Here is a 20,491-nt window from a genome sequence, read left to right on the forward strand (position 1 = left end):
TCTATGTAAAAGATACATATTTACAAAATACCTAATTTAAAGTTACATAAATATTCAGGAAGTTTGATTCTGCTTCTTCCTTAATCTTGCAAAGCATTAGTTACCAATTATGAGAAATAACTGGTTCTTTTATTCTCATTTTATGGTAGTGCTAAACACAATGGACTAAACTAAAACTTCCTGATTTCATAGATGACATTGGTACAGCAAATAAAGAGCAGACAGCACGTCTGTCATCTGTGGCTCTGAGTGGCCAAGGGAGAAATGTGTCCCAGAGCACGGGCTGAGGAGGGAAGCCTTTCCTATTCCCTCCCCACCTCTGCCCAGCTAGCTCCTGCATATATGCTTACTTTTCACCTTACTCTGTGCTTGTATTTATCATTGCATAGTTAACCACTCGTGCCAGATGACGCCTGGCAGCCTGGCACAGAGTGGATGCTCAGTAAGTGTTAACAAATGAAAAAATTTGACATTAAAATGGCATTAAGCTGTGGAAAAGTTTTAGAAAAAAAAACAATAGCTTGCTTTCCTGAGACATCAAACTTAACAAACCTAAGCTGAGAAAACTGTTAATTAAGAATTTCCCTTTTCAAATCAGCTGCCTGTCAAATGGATGTCTCCTCCAGCCTGGTGCTGTTTTCCACTTCACTGTTTGTGCAGAACCATAAGGAGGATTAAATTAGGAAGCCTCTCTCAGGTGGGAGTTGCATAGCTTTTAGATCACGGAGCCTGGAAGACCCTCCCAAGCCCATTCCCCACCCCAGCTGTCCTTGCTGTCTCAGTGTAGCTGCCCCTTCCGTCCCTCACCCGTCAGGGCTGGTTGATGCCCCTCCTGCTGCAGCCTGATTTAGCCCGGTTATGTTCTCTCTCTATTCTAACAGCTTATTTGTACCTCTGTCCACCACTAGACTGGAAAACCCTTGAGGGCAGAGTCTGTGCTCTGGTTGCTGATGTGTTTCTAATGCTTAGCACAGGGCCAGGCATATACTAGGATCTCCATCCATTTTTCATTGAAGGAAAGAATGAATAATAGATGTGAGGCAAGTGTGGGCAATGTTCCTCCTGCAGAAATGAAAAATAGAAGAACTTTGAATTGCTCCTTTTTACCATAGGATAGTGTCCAGACCCTCAGCTGATGCCCATAACAAGGCACTGCCTCCTTCCACCCATGGCAGGTACACTCTAGGCCCTTGGACTTTCTTGCATTACTTCCCTGACATGAGCTGCCTTATCCCTCCACCTCCCAGCTCCACTGGGTTCTATTCATCCCTTTGACCTACCTAAGTCCCACCTTGTCCATAAAATGTTTCAGATAACCCAGTCTAGAGTAGCCCTCCCTTACTATGAAATCCAGTTGAATTAATTTTCTGTTTTTTTTTTTTTTAAGTAAAATTCTTCTAACGTTATCCAGAAAAATAATATGCCAGAATGGTCCAGGAAAAAATTTAAATAAGGGTTACGAGGGGAGTCTTGCTTAACCAAATAGTCAAAGTCATTTTATAGTTTCAGAAATGATACAGAAGTGATAATGGCACAAGAACCAAATAAAATGTACAAAACAAATCCAAGTTCGTATAGAAATTTTGTACACATTTACAGGACTTCCCTGGTGGCGCAGTGGTTAAGAATCCGCCTGCCAATGCAGGGGACAGGGGTTCGAGCCCTGATCCGGGAAGATCCCACATGCCGTGCAGCAAATAAGCCCGTGCGCCACAACTACCTAGCCTGCGCTCTAGAGCCCATGAGCCACAACTGCTGAGCCCGCGTGCCACAACTGCTGAGCCACCTAGAGCCCATGCTCTGCAACAAGAGAAGCCACCGCAATGCGAAGCCTGCGCACCACAGCGAAGAGTAGCCCGCGCTCACCGTAACTAGAAAAAGCCTGCGCGCGGCAACAAAGATCCAACACAGCCAAAAAAATAAATAAAAACTAAAATATAAAATAAAATCTGAAATCAAAGCCCTAATTAAAAAAAAGAAATTCTGTACACATTTAGCTTTAGTGAATTCAACTAAAGGTACTTAGCCAAAGAGGGATGAGAGGATGAGAGCATGAGTGTAAGGGAAGAACAGCTGGAGTGACTGTCCCCACGGTGAGCACACGTCCTGCAGTGAGCGTGACATGGGAGATGTGAACCTGCTATTCCCCCAGCTGGTCTAGTTTCCCTGTGCCTCTCCTAGAGTGACTGTTTCACCCTACAGAGCGTGGTTCTGGGTGTAACCAAATGACATGTGCATTTCATGCAATATGGCCCCTGTATTACTGAGACATGGGACACTGGGCTACTCAAGGTTATGCCAGCTCCGGTCAATTTTTGCCTGACATGTAGACCCTAAATCTATCTGCCCTGTGAGATGCAATACCACAAAAAAGTTGAGGTTCCAAATTTTCACCAACATCAAGATTTGAATGTAAGAAATAAAACCAGAAAAGTACTAAAACAAAACATGCATAAACATTTAAATAACCTCTCTAAGCATGACACTAATGGCTGAAACCCTAAAGAATAAAAGAGTAGGTACAAATATAATAAAACTTAACTATTGCAGATCTAGAATTGACAAAACAAAACCAAAAAATATACAAATGAAAAAACAAAACTGAGAAGTATATTTGCAATATATAGTATGAAGCATTAGTTTCCTCTAAAAGATTTGTACAAATCAACAAAAAAATAAAAGAACATTCCACTAGAAAAAAATGGGTAAAAGACCTGGAAATCAATTCAAAAAAAAAAAGATTTATAAATGGTCAATAAGCACATGAAAAAATCCAGTCTAATTATTACCAAAAAATGTAAAATAAAATGACATACAATGTTTCCCTATCAAACTGGCAATATTTTTAAAAAGTGAACAGTCTTAATATCCACTGGAGGCAGGCAGTTGCTCTTTTGCTGCTAGTAGGATGGTAAACAGATAAAATCTTTCTGGAGGGCAATTTTGCAAAATGTATCAAAAGCCTGAAAAATGTCCCTAGGCTTTGGCCCAAGGGATCGCTTCTATAATTACATCTTGAGGATTTATGTACACAAATATTTAGCTAAAAGGATTCACTTTTAGTGCTGCTTTGAATGAAAAACAGTAAAACTATTTCAAAGGCCAGTAGTGGGGGATTATGGAACTTCAGTGGAACTTCCTGGTCCTGACATGATGTTATCAATGAACACTTATTAATACGGAAATACACTACTAACATACTATTAGATGAGAAAACAAAACAGAAAACAAAATAGGAATCTAGGGGCTTCCCTGGTGGCGCAGTGGTTGAGAATCTGCCTGCCAATGCAGGGGACACAGGTTCGAGCCCTGGTCCGGGAAGATCCCACATGCCATGGAGCAACTAGGCCCGTGAGCCACAATTACTGAGCCTGCGCGTCTGGAGCCTGTGCTCCGCAACAAGAGAGGCCGCAATAGTGAGAGGCCCGCGCACCGCGATGAAGAGTGGCCCCCGCTTGCCGCAACTGGAGAAAGCCTTCGCACAGAAACGAAGACCCAACACAGCCATAAGTAAATAAATAAATAAATTAAATAAAATAAAATAAAAAATAGGAATCTACCTTTTTCTTTTAAGAAACAGTCTATGCATGTAGAACTGATCTGTAAGAACATACAACAAGCACTGTAGGTGGGCAGGCATGAGCATAGGGCAGTTGCAGGGGTATGGTACATATTAGTTCTTTGCTCACCTGTATTACATCATTTCTATAATAATTATGTATTGATCTTATATTAAAGTTACTTTAAATTTTAAAATGTTATCCATATGATTCATTTGTTATACTGTTACTTTTCCAGATATATGTGTGCTCTCTTCCCCTCTAGATGACAAGTACCTTCTACAGCCTTCACTATACTTGGCAGTGCCCTGGGCATAGTAGCTAATCATGAAATACTGTTCAGGAAAAACTAAAGCTTGGCTCTGTGGCCCTTTATGATCAAGTATGTACTTTCCATTTTGTAACATGTATTCTTTTGTTTCACAAACACCTATTATATGAATAGTACCACACTAGGCACTAGGGGTTCAGAAATGAGTGAGACACAGGCTGTCCTGCAAGTGTTCATAATGTCGTGTGGGCATTAAGAGGGGTGTGTATGCAGGAATATCTAGGGCTGCTGATATGTGTGCGTGTGTAGGAGTATGCAGAGTTGTACGTTTGTGTACAGGCAAGTAGGTATGTGTATACGTGGGGATAGGAGTATGTAGGGATGAGTTTATATGGCGGTACGAGTATATAGATACATGTTGGGGGGGTATGTAGGGGTGTGCCTGGGAGTAGGGGTTTTTAGGGGTATAATTAGGTATATAGACGGGTGTTTGCTGGAGCGTATAGAACTAGGACATATTGGACCTCGTTCTCAAATGGCTGAAACAGGTACAAAACAAGAAAGAGAAGGAAGTTAATGATTTACTAAGTGAGCAGGCTTGTATTTTTCCCAAGACTTTTTTCCAGCCTCAATGAAACCAGCAGCCCCAGCCCTAGCTCTGAGCCTCAACCCAGCAGAGCCCCACTTAACAGCCAGGGTGCCTGCAGCAGCCTGCCGGAAGAGCCCACCCCTACCTGCAAGACGGGGGAGGAGAGAAGGGGGTGGGGGAGGGGCGGCACCCACCTTTCGCATTGTGTTCCTGTGTATCCAGGTTTGCAGGAGCACTTCACCTTTCCCCCAGTCACAACACAGCCGGTGGCAAAACTTGAAGAAAGACAGAGAGAAGCCCCAGTAAAAACATAAGCTGATAGACTTTACGCTCATTATTTTTTGCCACAAAGAACCTGACTTGCCTTAAGTGAAATTGGAAACCAAGTGTCTGGCTACCTTTTGTGTGAAGAAAATTTTGCCCATCAAGACTTGCAGAGATAATGATGAATGCCTTCAGCTGACATCAGGCAAATGTGGCTGAATAAGGACTGAAGGCATTTACTTGGTTTCAGTTTTTGGCTTGGAGAAATACATTCCTTCCCTTAAGACAGTAAAGTAACACACTTTGGAAGAGATGATTAGGACAGCATTTTTCCAGAATTAACAAGGAAGGAATAAAACAAGTCTAGGCAGAAAGAAAAGAACAGAGAGTTCTGATTCTTTAAAGAAAAAATTTTTTCTCCTTGTTTATTCTAGTTCTTTTATCTTGGGCACAATCCCTTCTGGGAAGAAACAGTGGTAGGTGGGCCAGGCCCTCAGAGCCTCAGAGGCGACTAAAACACAGAGCATGCTCAATGCCCAGGTATTTCTGTGGGCACAGCTGTTGGGGATTTCCACACTTTTCCAATCAGGCTGTTGGAATTTCAATTCCCTTTCAGTTCTTAACTGGTGTATTTTGAGAAGCTTCTTTAAAAAAAAAATTAAACGAAGAGACCATGAAAAAGTCTTGTTCCTTATGGAATGTCTGTGACTACTGAACATTACACTGACATAAATCTGAGGGGAAATAACTCCATTTATCTTTGGCTGGTAAAAGAATTCTTATTTGGGGAGCTTCTCTTGGCCAATTAGATACAGTTACACCTCTAAAGGGACAGTTAGAAATTTGTCAGCAGTATTAATATCGCCAGAAGGAGAATTAGAAAAAATAGGGTTTTACTGATAAATCTTAGGAACTGAATGTTACTTAAACTGCACAGAAGCTAGAAGCTGACCTTGATGATAATATGCTTTGCAACTAAAGATGAACAGCTTTCCCCCCAAAATTTCACCCCGTGAAAATCTTGCTGCTTTTTATTCTCTCTAGCTTCTGTTCAAACAAGCCTGGGCAACTGTCAAGTGATAGATCCCTTTACAAATAAAGCCACAGGACTGGGCAGGTTTAACGAGTATCAAATACACAGAGAGCAAACCAGGATGCACATTTCAAATATGCATCTCCAGAAAAGCCACATTGGGCAGGTGACCTCTGATAATTTTGACTTACCCAGTTTCTCTACTAACTTGGCTAATTATCAATCAGCCTTGTGGTCCATAACTGTTCCAGAGCCTGTGCACTACTGATACTTTATCAGCATCATTCTGATTTCCAAACCAAATCTTGCTTCACTTAGTTACCTGTTATATTTTGTTTGGACCCACAGTGAACACGTCATGATGAGCGAGACTTTGACGAAGCGCCAAGGCCAAGCAGAGCCTGGATTATCGTGAAAGGAAAATGCTGCCTTTCTACCCACAGAGTCTACGGGCCTTACTGGAGCCTGAATGACGACGCAGATCACATCTCTCTGCGGCTCAGAACTGTCCTGTGGCTTCCATCACACTGAGGATAAAATCCATAAAATCCAAGGGCCTTACTCTAGCCTGCAAGGTACAGGATCTGAATCCTGGTTGCCCCGCAAACCTCATCTCCTGGCCGTCTCTCTCTCACTGCCATCCAGCCACTCTTGCTTTCTTACTGTCCACAAACCCATCATCACAGGGGCTTTCTCGTCTTTTTTTTTTTTTTTCCTTGCCTTGGACCCTCATCATAATGCCACGGCTTACTCCATCTCATTGTTCATTGGTCCCCGTCCAACAACTCCAGAAAGCCCTCCTACCATCCTCTGTAAAGAATCTACTCACTACCCATAACATTACCCTTTTATCAATGGCATAACCTATTTCTATCTGAAATTATACTTCAGATTGATTTGTGCACGTATTTACTGAGTGTGATGATTACCCCCACCCCTCTCCTCATATTCTCCAGGTAAAGCCTCATGAGATCGGAGTCTTTGCCAGCCTTCTTTATGGCAGTTTCCCCAGCATCCAGAGAAGGGCAGCCTCGTGATGGGGCTGAATGAACAGCAAAAGAAAAGAGGAAAAGGCAAAACCCAGAAGCATACAACTTGGAAAGTCTGTTTTTGTTTTGGTTCTGGTTTGCATTTCTTGTTTATTCTTTTTTGAATAAAACTGTTTTATTAAGATAGCATTCACATACCATAAAATTCACTCATCTCAAATGTTCAATTCAATGGCTTTTAGTATGTTCACACAATTGTACAAGCATGACTGCAATTTTTGAGCGTTTTCATCACTCCTAAAAGAAACCTCATACCCTTCAACAGTCACTTCCCATTTCCCTCCCACCACCCCCTCCACAGTCCTAGGCACCCACCAAACTACCTCCTCTCTCTATGGATTATTTTCAAACTTCCACAGTACCTGTTTGAATGAGGACACGGGCAGACCCTACAGGATCCGTGGACAGCGTTCCCATAGTAACCCTCTTTGCAGCGCTCACAGTGTTCCCCGGCAGTGTTATGCTGGCAGCTCTTGGGACAGATAAAGAGTAAAATTAATAACAGCCTATTACCTTTACTGCTATTGAGATCATTGTCTTCTTAATTACTCACACAATTATAACTCAAATCTGCTGACACTACAGAGTGATGTTGGTTTTGCTAACCACATGCTTCTCCTATCTAGCCAATGATTGTTGGTGCTAAAAAAAAGGAAGTGCCCTTCTGTTAGCTATTTGGTGTTACCATCGGGAGGCAGCATGAAATGAAGTGAGACCAGCTGGGTTCAAATCCCACTCTAACATTTAGTAGCTGTGGGATCTTGGGCAAGTCCCTTCACCTCGCTGGGCCTCAGTGTTTTTCTATAAATCAATTATTAGTGGTGTGTGATTTACATACAATTCTAATTTTCTTAAAATGTACAGTTAAAATAATGCCCACTTTCCAAGGTTGTTGGGAGGATTTGTGGGATGCACAGAGGAGTCTCTCAGGGGCATCAGATGCGGGTGCTGGCAGCTTCCTTTACTTTGCTCGGCTGCCCTGACTCTCTCAGAAACATCTGTTCTTTTGAACTAAGTGTTTACCTTTCCACATTACTTTCCTTTCTTTTATAACTCCAAATGACAATTTTAAAGAACTGCCTGAAGAGAGCTATTTTAGTCCTGTCTCTACTTAGTTCTGAGCTGAAAACACTGGGGAAACAAGAACGTGGAGAAACAAGAATTGCAGTGAGGCCACCTGTATCCTACGAAAAATCCCTCTGAACTCTGGTCCTTTATTGGGGGCACAGGGAGAGGAGTGTATAGAAGGGGGTTAGAACATGAGTTGCTTGATAAAGTCCCATAAGAATGTCTGAAATGCCCCTCAACCTCAGTTGAAAGTATCTGCCCCGGAATCTGTCTTCATCAGTCCTGCAAATTTGAGGCGTCTGCCTATCAGGTTTCCTTGTTTTACTGTGAATAAGTAAATGAGTGAATGAATGAATGAATGAATCCATATCCACTCCCACAGCACGTGCTCTTCGAACTCCATGGGACACCAAACATCTACTGGGCACGAACTAGATGCCCAACTATGCTAGGTACCAGGGATGCAAAGATGGATCAGTACCCTGACTCAGGGGTAGACAGAAGCCTGTGAACAGACATCTTCAATATAATGTGGGAAAGACGATGACAAAGGTGTGGCAGCATGTCGCAAGAGCAGGAGGCGCCTCAGGGGAGGGGATGATGCCTGCGTGGGGACAGAAGGAGAGGAGTGAGCTGGGTGGAGAAGCGTGGAAGGGTATCCTGGGCACATGGATCAGTGTGCACAGAACCTCAGTCCTGCAGGAGCACAGCGGCGCGTGTGGGCGATGCGAAGCAGCTGGTATTCCCCAGGGTGAAGTGCAAGGGGGCGGGATGCGGCGGGAGAGGCGGCAGCGCAGATCAAGGGGGCCCTGAGGCCGCCCGAGGAGTGTGGACATCTGGCTGGGAGCCTCAGGGGAGCCCCCGGGTCAGCTGTGAGTTGCAGATAAATCATCCTGGGGGCAGGGGGGAGACAGGCTCCAGCAACAGGGAATAAAAAGGAGGAAAACTGAAGAGAGAGGATGAGAAGAGAAAGGGGAAGGGACTGGGAACGGAGGGGAAGATGAGGGGTGACGGGGCACAGAAGGCAGGGGAAGTGGGGAGAAAGCAGGCCAGGAGAAGAGGGAGAGGCAGGGCCTTGGTGGAGAGAAGGGAGCCCGTCATCAGAGCTCCCTCCAGCCCACAGCACCCACGGGATACATCACCACCTCCAGCTCCCTCCCCACTGGACACACACTGCTTTACTGGCCAGGGATTGGGCTGGTTTCTTTTCACACGTCAAAGCTTATTCTTGAAACGACAGGGAGATTTGCACATGTGTGAAGGTCCCAGATTTTAAAATTGACTCTGGACCTTGAGAGGCGGAGGCCAATCTGCAGATCGTCCCATCTGCTAGTGGAAGGTGCTTGGTTTCCTCGTTTCTGTTCTTTGAGGATGAGGGCTGCATCCTCAGCTCCCACACGAGGGCCACGACGGAGAGCAGTGCCAGCACTCACTGCCTGCCATTGAGCGGCACCTGTGTGCCTGTACACGTGTGTGTACGTGTGTGCAGGTGCATACATGCATGTGTGCACACAGGTACATCCCCCCACGAGACAGCAAGCCTCCTGAAACCAGGGATTATGTCCGATGGTTTTAACCCCCAGCACTCTGCTCAGTCCCTTCCAAAAGAGCAAATACTCAGGAAGCGTTCCCTGAATGAATTGTTTCTAGAGGCTACATGGCCATTAGGGACAAGTGTAGATGGAGCTACAAAGAAAAGTGGGAAAGAAAATCTTGTTGTTTGATTAAAACATGAATTATGACTCTCACGAGTGATCTTTTCACCGGTGGCTGAACCACTGGCAGTTTTGATAAAGTGGACTCGACATCTAGCAACGGTTTAATGACAAGATAAGTATTTTTCATGAAATTGTCTACCTGGGTTACACACATCATACAGTATGAAACACAAACTATTATATGAGATACCTAAGAGCTGGAAGACAACATCACCCAACATCTTTTATTCCTTTTGAACTTATAAGGTTAAGATCCTACAGAATATTCCATCAGGCTCTTTACAACAATTTCCTGTCCTGGCCTGTCCCATCTTGCAGAGGAAACAGTTCCCCGGGACATGCCAAACGCGCATAAAATAGTCTAGGAACTCAAAAAGCTGAAACACACTCTAGTTGCCTTACACAATGCAGAGGAAACCTGCGTCAGGAGAATGTATTTCCAAACAGCACAACAGAAGCGGCAGCTCTGGTTTCCTGGGGGCACTGGTGAGCTCTCCTTTCCTTGGAACTGTCCGTCCTCCCTCTAATCGGGGAGGCCCTGGCCACCAGGGAGAGGACCTCTGAGGACAGGGAGGAAACCAGCAGAACAAAACTGTTCTGCGTCAGGATGCATGAGAAAAATCTCCCGAGAATCTAATTTTCTGTGGGAGAATTTTCTAACATATTCCAAAAGAAGATAGTTTTCCGGTGGCTAAGTCGTAAACCACTGGGACTGCCCTCGCCTGTCTTCCCCCATAAACCCACTGCCTCGGCAGCCGTGGCGGTGAGCAAGTGTATGCCCTCAGCCCTTCTTACCATCTCCTCCTCCTCTCATTGCTTTCTGGAGCTACCTGACAGCCATGAGGCCTCCTCTCGCGACCTCCTGTCACCCCAACAAAACTGGGGTCCAAAGTAGTAGCTCTGGTTTATTATACCCTGGCAAGAGTTAAGGCCCAGGATCTACCCACTACTATCATCTAATGAGAGAGATTTAGAATCTAAGGTATAATTGAATTGCTCAGACAGGTGTTCTCTGACGGCACACGTTAAAATGGAGGGAAAAGTGAGTGGAAAATAATTCAGCTTGGTTACCTGGAGACCCCTGCGTTCACACGGCAACCTGTATTTAGGGTTTGGTAGGAGATGCAACATTTGATATCTCAGGGCCTAGTAGAGGGGGATGGGGAGACATAGATTGTCTGCTGGTAGCGTCAGAGCATCAATTTACTCACAATGCATATTCCCGAGCCATCCTGGCAGCGATTTGAATGTCCGTTGCAATTGCAGGGAACACACCGTCCGGTATATAAGCCTTTGTTATCCCGATAGTATCCAGGGCTACAACCCTATTTTTCGAACAGAGCATTTAGTCAATACAGAGAAAGAAATTATCATCCAAAGCAGGTGACCATTCTGACTGTCAAGGATTCACCTTTCTATCTTCGCTCCTTTAGCTGGTATGTGGATCTCTACTTTCAAATGTGAGCCAGGTCCACTTGCTTTTTCGGTCAGCTTCTCTGTTGTTTTCACACCATGGTAGGTGTGTGTGTTGGTGCCCGCGCTGGAGACGTGTGGTGGGGCAATCAGAGCGGGGGGAGGGGTGGGGGGGAGTATGGAAGTAGGATGTCTCTCCTCCTCCCACCAATGGTTTTGAGGGCCAGTCGGGGGGTGGAGTGCTGAAAAAGCAGAGGATCAGGACCTCAGTCCTTCGGGGGGAGGACCTCTGAGCAAATCCCTTCAAGTTCAAGTTCTCTTTGGGTAGCCAGTCCCTCTCCAAGTGTGGGTTTGGGCTGGTGGGGAGCAGTATGGGAGGAGGAGGAAACATGGGGTTTTCACTGGGTTCTATACAGCAATGGCAGAACTGGTGGGACCCTTTCACTGCCACTCACTGGTCTGTGGGCTACAGGGAACCCCAGGGAAAGCAACCAGCTTGCATCCTAGTACAGAACTCGGCAGGGATGTTTGGTTCCGATTGAACACCAAGACCCAGCCTGAGGAAGTCTCCTGAGTGCGGTCTCCTCTTGTTCAATACTGCTTCGATTAATTCTGTCTCCACTAATTGTCTCTTTCCAGTGTAACGCACGTGATTATTTTTCATGTGGATGAAAAGAATTACGGTTTTCTTTTGACGAACTGATATTTTTTTTTAAAAGATTCTAGTGAAGAATGTCCCCAATAGAAAAAAGCAAGTATTATTATACCAGCCATTAAAAATTATTTAGATTTCTGTCTTTAAAGAGAATGATAGGCATTTTCTTTATTTTGGCAGAGCCAAATGTGCACTGATTAAAGTCAGATGTTATCCCTAGTTTCTTTCATTGATCTCCTATACAGCTTTTTTTTTAAAGCATCAGGAAAAATTAATACTTCAACATAAAAGATCATCTTTTATCTAATCTCTTTAAACAGCACGTACGTCTATGAGACTCTGAGGTTACAGTCAAGGGAAATCTGCTCTCATTCATCCATGGCCTTAAAGGTCTCTAGCTGGCCAGGTTGGGGAGAGGAAGAAGCCAATGCACTGGGGGAGAAAGAAGCTCACATCTTCCCTAGAGTGGAATATTCCAGTTGTGGCTAGAAGCTCCTTCCAAAAATGACACAATGATTCCAAATCGTACACAATAACAATACTATCATTTACAATATAATTTTCCCTTCAGCTATTAAGAACCATGTTTAGGCAAAAGAATGCATTGCAAAAACTTAGATTACTTTATGTGTTCTATGAATAGGCTTGTCTAAAGGAGAATCCAAATATGAAAGGAATGTTCTTGAGCTGAAAGCACGACTGAGAGATACATTTGAATGAAATTCAGCCAGTGGTGGTGTGATCGTATCTACAATCTCTACTAACAAGTGACAAGTGCCTTATAATTGTCACCATATATCACATTACACGCTTATAAAATAATCCAATTTGGTAAAGAACAAATTATCCAAATAAATAAATATATCTGGTTTGATTATGACAACATGTCCAGTAAAAGCCTTAATTAAATATGCTTTGGGGGGTAGGATGGTCTATCCTGGCTAAAGTAAATCACCCATCTTAATTTGTTCTTAATTAGAAACAGAAAAGTACTCTGCAAGAGTTATGCATCATGTGACTCTCAGAACATTTGTCAGTTACTGAAATATAACCATTTTCTCACCTCTATAAGGCAAACAAACTCCAGATTTAACATAAAATGCCGTTCAACTAATTAGATTGTACTGAAGACTTATTCTAAGTGAAAATGAATGTATCCTAATATATTATTTCAGTAAAGAGGCTTTGCAACTAATCGTTTTCTTAAGTGATAATTTTTCAGGATAACTTTTCCAATAAACTTTTGTAGTACAAATGATGAAATTATGTCTCTATCAAGTTTCCAGGGCTACTTCAGCAGCCATAGGATCTATTTCTCTGTAAATATACATGTACCAGCCAGGAAGTTTAAAGACAGTGAAAGCAGAATTTATGAGTGTCTGATGTCTGGCAAATTGAAGCACGTCTGTTAGGTATTATAGAATATTGATCTCATCACTTTCTTAAAAAGGGATTTCACTGATTCTCATGGTTAACTTTGTGGGTAATTTCTCTCCCAAGCAGAATTCGGAAGCCTATAGGCAACAGACTCTTTTGTCCTGAGGCTTGTGTTACTCTCAAAAGGGCACAAAGTTTCATAGATATTAACATCCCACAGGCATTCAAACTCTAGCTAGCTGTCTCAGCACTTCCAGGTGGGCTGATGTTTATAGGATTTGTGGTTAACAGCTCAGGAGAGCAATCTGTCAGGCACCGTAATAAACACTGCCTGTCAACGGGATGGGGGGCCATCAGTCCTTCCTCCAGCACACCACTCCTCACTCATCACCCTAACTTAAAATGTCACGGAGCTGGGAACCCTTCCCCATCCCAAACCAAAACGTAAAAGGGACGTTACCTGGCTGGGTTTAAACTCCACATAACTTGCTTGCCGTTGGCTTTGACCGGGAAGCTGAGGAAGCACTACCCTTTGCTGCTGTGAATTGTATCCCAGACACTGCCCCAGGGCTGCCCCAAAGATCCACAGCCATCCCGCGCTCCGGATGGACCCCCTCACTGCCGGGGGCATCCTGGTCTCTGGGTGTCCTGCTGGCTGCACGCGGACCTCTGTCTCTTCCTCTTATACCTGCCCTTCCTGCTCGGTGCCCGGGCCCGGCTGACTCAGGTAAGGCAGGCTGTCTGCGGCAGGAGGCCCCACCTGTAAACTTCACCCGTGAGTCAGCCTGTGAGAGAGCGCACATAACAGTCCCCGTGGGGAAGCACGCCGCTCCGTGATTCCTGCCAGGTGGGGCAGGTATCACCTTCTACCCACCTCACCCCCCCCAGACAGCACAGGCCGCTGTAAATCACAGGCTGAGTCATGCGCCAAGGACACGCCCTGGCAGGAGGGTGGTAATCCAGAGGTCCCTCTCTTTCCCTTGGGCTCTGAATTTCTTTTAATCGGGCTAGAAAAGAGGGAGAAGGCAGGGGGAAGAAGAATAGAAGCACCTGCGGTCTAAAAGTTACATGGCAGGAGTCCTGAGAAAACCACGGTGGGTATATTATATTTTAACCTGCAAATATATTGTATTTGCAGGTTAAAAAAGAAACTGACGTGCAGATCACCTTGGGGTTTTCTGCAATCCAGGGGTCAGGATGGAAAGTGAAGGATGTTGCTAAATCAACATCCGAGGCATGTCTGGAATTCTCAGAATGACAATGCTTGCTATTTCCTGTTAATTGTCCTAGCCACTGTGGTTTTTTTCCCTCTCTTCAGGAAGAGAACATATTTGCAGTTTGAGACATGAAATGGTTTCATTTTGCGGCACCTTTTAATCACTTGAGGACAGTCAGGTTGACTGGGCCTCACATGAAGATCTGCTGTGAGCTGGAAACCTGGGCTGCAATTTCCTTTGAATAATCAGGATACTCAGTGGGCTATAACTGTTGGGGGCGGGTGGTAGAGGGAGGCTCTGGATTAGAGAAAGGCATGAGAACCCTGGGTCAGCTACTGGGAAAGCAGTGGCCCACACACTGGGATGCCCATGGGCAGGGTCCTTCCTGCTTCCCAGAAAGTCCAGATTTCTGCAACCCCCAGGATCCACCGAGCTTCTGTGGCTTTCTGATGGATTTTGAGACATTTGTGATTTCTTTTTCATATTTAAATACCTGCAAGTGGTCCAGGTAAGATAGAAGCTAGAGCCCAGCAGAAATTTGTTCGATGGTCAGAGGGCCCCAAATCGTCCAGCAGTGCTGGGCCGCAGACAGGAACACCAGCCACAGGAGACCCTGGGGGGATTTTGTGGTTTAGGAGCATTTCCTACCTGACATGAGTCACCTGTGTAGTCAGGGGGGCAGGCACACATCTCTACGTTCTGTGCTCGACGTCCACTTCCTGTTTCCGAGGCCTCCTCCAGCCCCACCCCGCTCAGGCTGAGTCGCTGTGTCTCGGTGAAGTAGAGGCCCCGGAGGTGCACACCTTGCAGTCTAGACAGCACCATCATCAGCTCTTCCCGAGACACGGGGGCTCCACTGCTGGCGTGTCTGAAGTTTCCCTACATGTGAAAGCAGAGAGGCAAGGTCTCCCTGTGGTAAGCTCACTCCCAGGGCCTATCAGAGACAGCCAGCCAGAAGGAATCCAATAAAGCCATTTAAAATGCATCAGGGGAAAAATAAATAAAATAAAATGCATCAGGAAAAATGCTAAAATAAGATAGGTAAGTAGACACAGTGGATTTATATTTAGAAGTCACATGTCCTGGGTTATTTCCAAGAAGGGAGAAGGCCACGAGGAAGGGGGAAGAAATGAAGGCAGGAAATAAGGAGCAATAAAATGAAATCAGATTTCCCAGTGTTAGGCTTATTGTAAAATGCACTTTATTTGTGCAAGCAGTAAGAGTGAGAAAGATACAGGAGAGAGACATGGAAACTGAATAAGTCACACAGCTCAGATCATTCATTAAATGTTCATAATTGTGATAGTACAATCTTTTCTTGCACACACACATTCATATTATTTCATTTTTATGATGGTAAATAACATGTAACATAAAATTTACCATCTTAACCATTTTTAACAGTAGGGTACAAGAGTGTTAATTATATTTACATCATTGTGCAACAGATCTTTAGAAGTTTATCATCTTGCAAAACTGAAACTCTGCACCTATTAAGCAATAACTCCCATTTCCCCCTCCCGCAGCCCCTGGCAACCACCATTCTCCTTTGTGTTTCTATGAATCTGAGTACTTTTTTTTTAATATAAATTTATTTATTTTTATTTTTGGCTGTGTTGGGTCTTCGTTGCTGCGCGTGGGCTTTCTCTAGTTGCGGTGAGCGGGGGCTACTCTTCATTCCGTTGCACAGGCTTCTCATTGGGTGGCTTCTCTTGTTGCAGAGCACGGGCTCTAGGCGCGCGGGCTTCAGTAGTTGTGGCTCACACGCTCTAGAGCGCAGGCTCAGTAGTTGTGGCGCACAGGCTTAGTTGCTCCACGGCATGTGGGATCTTCCCAGACCAGGGCTTTAACCCATGTCCCCTGCATTGGCAGGCGGATTCTTAACCACTGCGCCACCAGGGAAGCCCTGAATCTGAGTACTTTAAATACCTCATACAAGTGGAATCACACAGTATTTGTCTTTTTGTGACTTGCTTATTTCACTTAGTGTACTGTCCTCAAGTTTCATTCATGTTCTAGCATGTGACAGGATTTTCTTCATTTTGAAGGCTGGATTATATTCCAGTGTATGTACATGCCACATTTTCTTCATCCACTTACCTGTCAATAGACATTTCAGTTGCTTCTACCTTTTGGCTATCGCGAATAGTGCTGCAATGAACGTGGGTGTGCAAATATCTTCAAAATCCTGTTTTCAGTTCTTCTGAACATAGAGTTGACCCTTGAATAATGCAGGCGCCAACCTTATGAGCAGTCAAAATTCTGCGTACAACTTCACAGTTGGCTCTCCATACCTGTGGTTACAAATTCGCAAATTCAACCAACTGCAGATCATGTAGTAGTGTGCATTTACTGGAAAAAGATTCAGCCACTTTTCTTGAATAAATGCTTTTCAGATTCCACAAGCCTTTGGTTAATTGTCAGAGTTCTAAAATAGTTGATTTTGACCATTTCTGCCACATTGCTTTTATGGAGGAAAAACAGGTTCTTCACCATTTTTGCTGGCATCACCTCTCTCATATAAACAGAATCCCATAATAGACGGGCTTTTGTGTCTTGCTTCTTTCCCCCAGTATAATGTTGTTTTTTTTTTTTTTTACCTACTTTTTTTTTTTTTTTTTTAATTTTATTTATTTATTTATTTATTTATGGCTGCGTTGGGTCTTCGTTTCTGTGCAAGGGCCCTCTCCAGTTGTGGCGAGCGGGGGCCACCCCTCATCGCGGTGCGCGGGCCTCCCACCACCGCGGCCTCTCCCGTTGCGGAGCACAGGCCCCAGATGCGCAGGCCCAGCAATTGTGGCCCACGGGCCCAGCCGCTCCGCGGCACGCGGGATCCCCCCAGACCAGGGCCCGAACCCGCGCCCCCCGCATCGGCAGGCAGACTCCCAACCACTGCGCCACCAGGGAAGCCCCCAGTATAATGTTTTTGAGGTTCATCCACATTGTGGAAAGTATCGATACTTTGTTCCATTTATTGCCAAATAGTATTCCATTGTACTGGGTGGACCAGTACAGAAATGTTACAATGTGTCTGGGAGTTCAAGGTACTTGAAAAAGTATCACCTTGAAGATATATTTACTAATCCTCACTGGACGTATTTAATAATATAATTGGAGCACTCTAAAGGAATAATTGTAACCATGTAGGTTTAATACAATGCTTTATAATTTGATGAGCTTTCCTTTATTTAGCTATACTATTCTTACTTCTTTTGGTGTTAGATGTTTTTGTGACTTTTCTTTTTATTCACCCCAAGCATTTGTTGGACAGTCACCAGGTCCCAGGCACTGAGGGAGGCCTGAGGAAGACAGGGAGCTACATCGTAGCATTTACAGACTCACAGAGTTTACAAAACAAGGATACTTAGGTGTAAAACAGGAGAGACAGTGCTAAGTGCCATAAAGAGGGTGCAACAAAGCCCTGTGAGGATGGAGCCCTGTATATTTTATATAATTTATATTTTTAACTTAGATATCTAAATTATATTTATATAAATATAGTTAATATTTTAAATTCATAAAATAAGTCAAAAAAACAACTCTTTGAAAGGACTAAATCGTGGGACAAAAAGGCTCATCAAGAAGAATTTCATGTTTGCTTTTCCATTACCTCTACCACCTGCACTCGCCCATGATGCAGCCGGTCTGGCCGGGGGTGATTTGGCTCCTCATAGATGACGGACATGTGCTGACCCTGTTTAAAGAAACACATGAATGTGTTAGTGGCTTGGTTGGGATATTTTGAGGTTTATGATTGATCTAGGAACAAATGTCTACGGATCTGCATTACGTGAGATGCCTGATTCTAAAAAAGTAGCTGCAAAATGAACCGACTGGCAAAAGGAGTAGTAACGTGGAAATGGAATAATAAGCCCTAACAAGGTTCATTTTCACAAACAGGAAACCAGGAAAATTCTCTTGACTGAAAGTGGCTTAAAAAGATGGAAACAGTTTTTTTTTTTTTTAAATGGTGCTTTGTAGTCAATGCATGAGGTGCTGGTTTCCTTACTGCCTACAGGACCGCACGGGTAGCGAGAAAGTGCTTTGGGGGGTGGGTTAGTGGGGAGGGCGGGGAGGGTAGCAGGTTGGCGGGGCTGGCTGTGCAGCCTGCATAGATAGGGAGCGGCAGGCAGAGCTGGCATGTGGGGGAGGAATTAGCCCTGCAGCCCATACCCTGCAGGATCCAGCCCTGCTCACTTAGCCTCCGCACGCCCGTCCCCATTACGGTGGCTCTTGAGGGTCCAACGGGACGGTCAGCACCCACCAGCAGCACTCTCACCCCACACCCACACACAGAAGTACAGCTTTTCCGTTGTAGCACCAAACCCCAAAGGGTTTCATTCATTAGAGCCAGTTTTCAGAAAGAAGAGCATTATCTGCCATCACTAATTGAAAACCTTAATCTAAGAAACATGCCCATAGGCTTTTAACTTCAGTGGTTTGGAACAAAGCAGAGGAGTAAATGTTTCATGAGCCTAAATTACTTTCCATGTTTGAAGATAAATTAAGAAGAAATTTTGGTCATCACTTCTCCATGAATTCCAACAGTCTGCATAACAATATAGGCAGTAAAATATAGGCATACTAATGGCCTGAATTTGAGATGCTCTGCAAAAATAATGAAGCTGAAATACAACATGTCATAACAGTACTTTTATCGTGGAACTATTTTTCCTTAGACTATAACTCTAAAATCTTGAGTGCTTCCTTTTCAAGTTGTTTTGCAAAGGTTCCTTTGAGAACCTTTTAAAACAACAGTTCAATACACTTGGGTGCCAGTAGAAACAAAACACAACACGGCCATGCCTGAACACAAAAAGCTACCAGAATGCCAGGCCCTCATCTGGCATGAGGCATGTGGGATTTTCCAGTCCCCTCTTATACCGTGAGTGACACAAGAAAACCCTTCAGGAAGCTGGATTGCATCGCATTAATTACGGCACAAGTTCAGGCTATGGTACCTCACCCTGTGTGTGAGGTTCTGTACGTTGTAGGGGATTCAATGCAGGGTGTGATATCACCCCTTACCTCAAGGAAATTTTCCAGATTGCAGTTCTGGACCGTGCGCCTGGCACATAGCATGCGGGTGTCACTTCTCTTCTCAGAAAACCAAAGGGGCTCCCCACTGTCTACCTCAGGCCAAATTCCTCATCATGGCATTAAACACCCCCCTTCCTACCCTTCCGGGCTTGTTTTCAATGGCCCGGCACATGCTGATAACACAGCCAACTTGGACTGCTCACCCCTGGAGGGCTGCTCCTCTGCCTAGGTTCAACTTACTCTCTGCCGGGGAAGGGGAAGGGTGTTTCTCCTCTCATGCTCATTCTTAAAGGCGTGGCTCAAAACTAACCTTTTCCATGAAGTCTTCTGAGGGCACCGACTACATAAGCCCCCACTTGGACTCCCGCTCCCACAGAGTCTTGTCTGGACATTGTCTCAAAGGCTTACTGTTCAGTGGACTGTAGGTCTTTGGTCATTTCTCTCATCTCCCCTCCTGGTTACACTTTTTTTTGAGGACAGGGATCACCTGTCCTTTATGAGCCCAGCAATGTGACTTTGCAAACAGGGAGGTCTCAAAAACGTTTGTGAGACAAAATTGAAAGATAGAGACATAAAACAAGTTTATGATGAGGCAGTGATTGTGAGACTCCAAGTGAGAGATGGTTAAGTTCTTTGGAAGGGAAGAAAAGAGAAACCATCTGGGGCTGGGATGGTCAGGGACCAAGGATCCTGAGGAGGTGCTGCATGCTCTAAACTTCCCTTTGAGTTTCTACAAAATATTGGAAATGACTTAATCCAAACTTTCTGTAGGCCACTTATCAAGATGTCCTAAAATTGGATTGGCACCAATTGCAAGCGCCACTCTCTGCTACTTGGGTCGTGTTCTGACACGTACGGTGAGCTGCACATCTGGCTTCTTTTCCAGAAGAACCATGTCACCAGGCAGTCCAAAGGACTTGATTTGGTAGGTTAGGTAGCCACCATATGAGGAAACCTGAAATTGAAACAGTAGGATTAATAGCACAAGCATTAAAAGAGACCATGGCAACATTATTAACTCATCTACGGAGTACACTGGCACATAGATCTGGAAAGATACACAATCAGCCTGTTAACAATGGTCATTTCTACTGAGTGGAACTGAAGATGGTATTTTAACTTTCTAATTTATACCATTTTATATCAATGAAGATGTTTAATACGAACATGATTGAGTTTTACAAGCAAGAATATACTTCTGTTAAAAAGAAAAACAGTCACGCAGAAACTAATAAGA

At 44.4% G+C, this 20,491-nt stretch overlaps 1 protein-coding gene across 4 annotated transcripts in view; it reads right to left on the reverse strand.

Moving 5' to 3' along the window:
- LAMA3 (laminin subunit alpha 3) overlaps window positions 1–20,491 on the reverse strand; it is a 241,800-nt gene that overhangs the window by 67,541 nt on the left and 153,768 nt on the right. For 3 of the 4 annotated variants that reach the window (XM_057527325.1, XM_057527324.1, XM_057527326.1), the window contains 6 exons: window positions 20,111–20,209; window positions 17,825–17,908; window positions 14,863–15,093; window positions 10,764–10,877; window positions 7,129–7,238; window positions 4,615–4,695 (listed from right to left, as the gene is read on the reverse strand). In XM_057527325.1, coding sequence (XP_057383308.1) covers window positions 4,615–4,695; window positions 7,129–7,238; window positions 10,764–10,877; window positions 14,863–15,093; window positions 17,825–17,908; window positions 20,111–20,209 — 719 coding nt within the window. Of the gene's footprint in view, window positions 1–4,614; window positions 4,696–7,128; window positions 7,239–10,763; window positions 10,878–13,457; window positions 13,817–14,862; window positions 15,094–17,824; window positions 17,909–20,110; window positions 20,210–20,491 lie in introns of those variants that run through there. The other variant, XM_057527327.1, reaches the window with a different exon arrangement.

Source organism: Balaenoptera acutorostrata, chromosome 13 (assembly GCF_949987535.1).
Source record: "Balaenoptera acutorostrata chromosome 13, mBalAcu1.1, whole genome shotgun sequence".
NCBI classification, from domain to species: Eukaryota; Metazoa; Chordata; class Mammalia; order Artiodactyla; family Balaenopteridae; genus Balaenoptera; species Balaenoptera acutorostrata.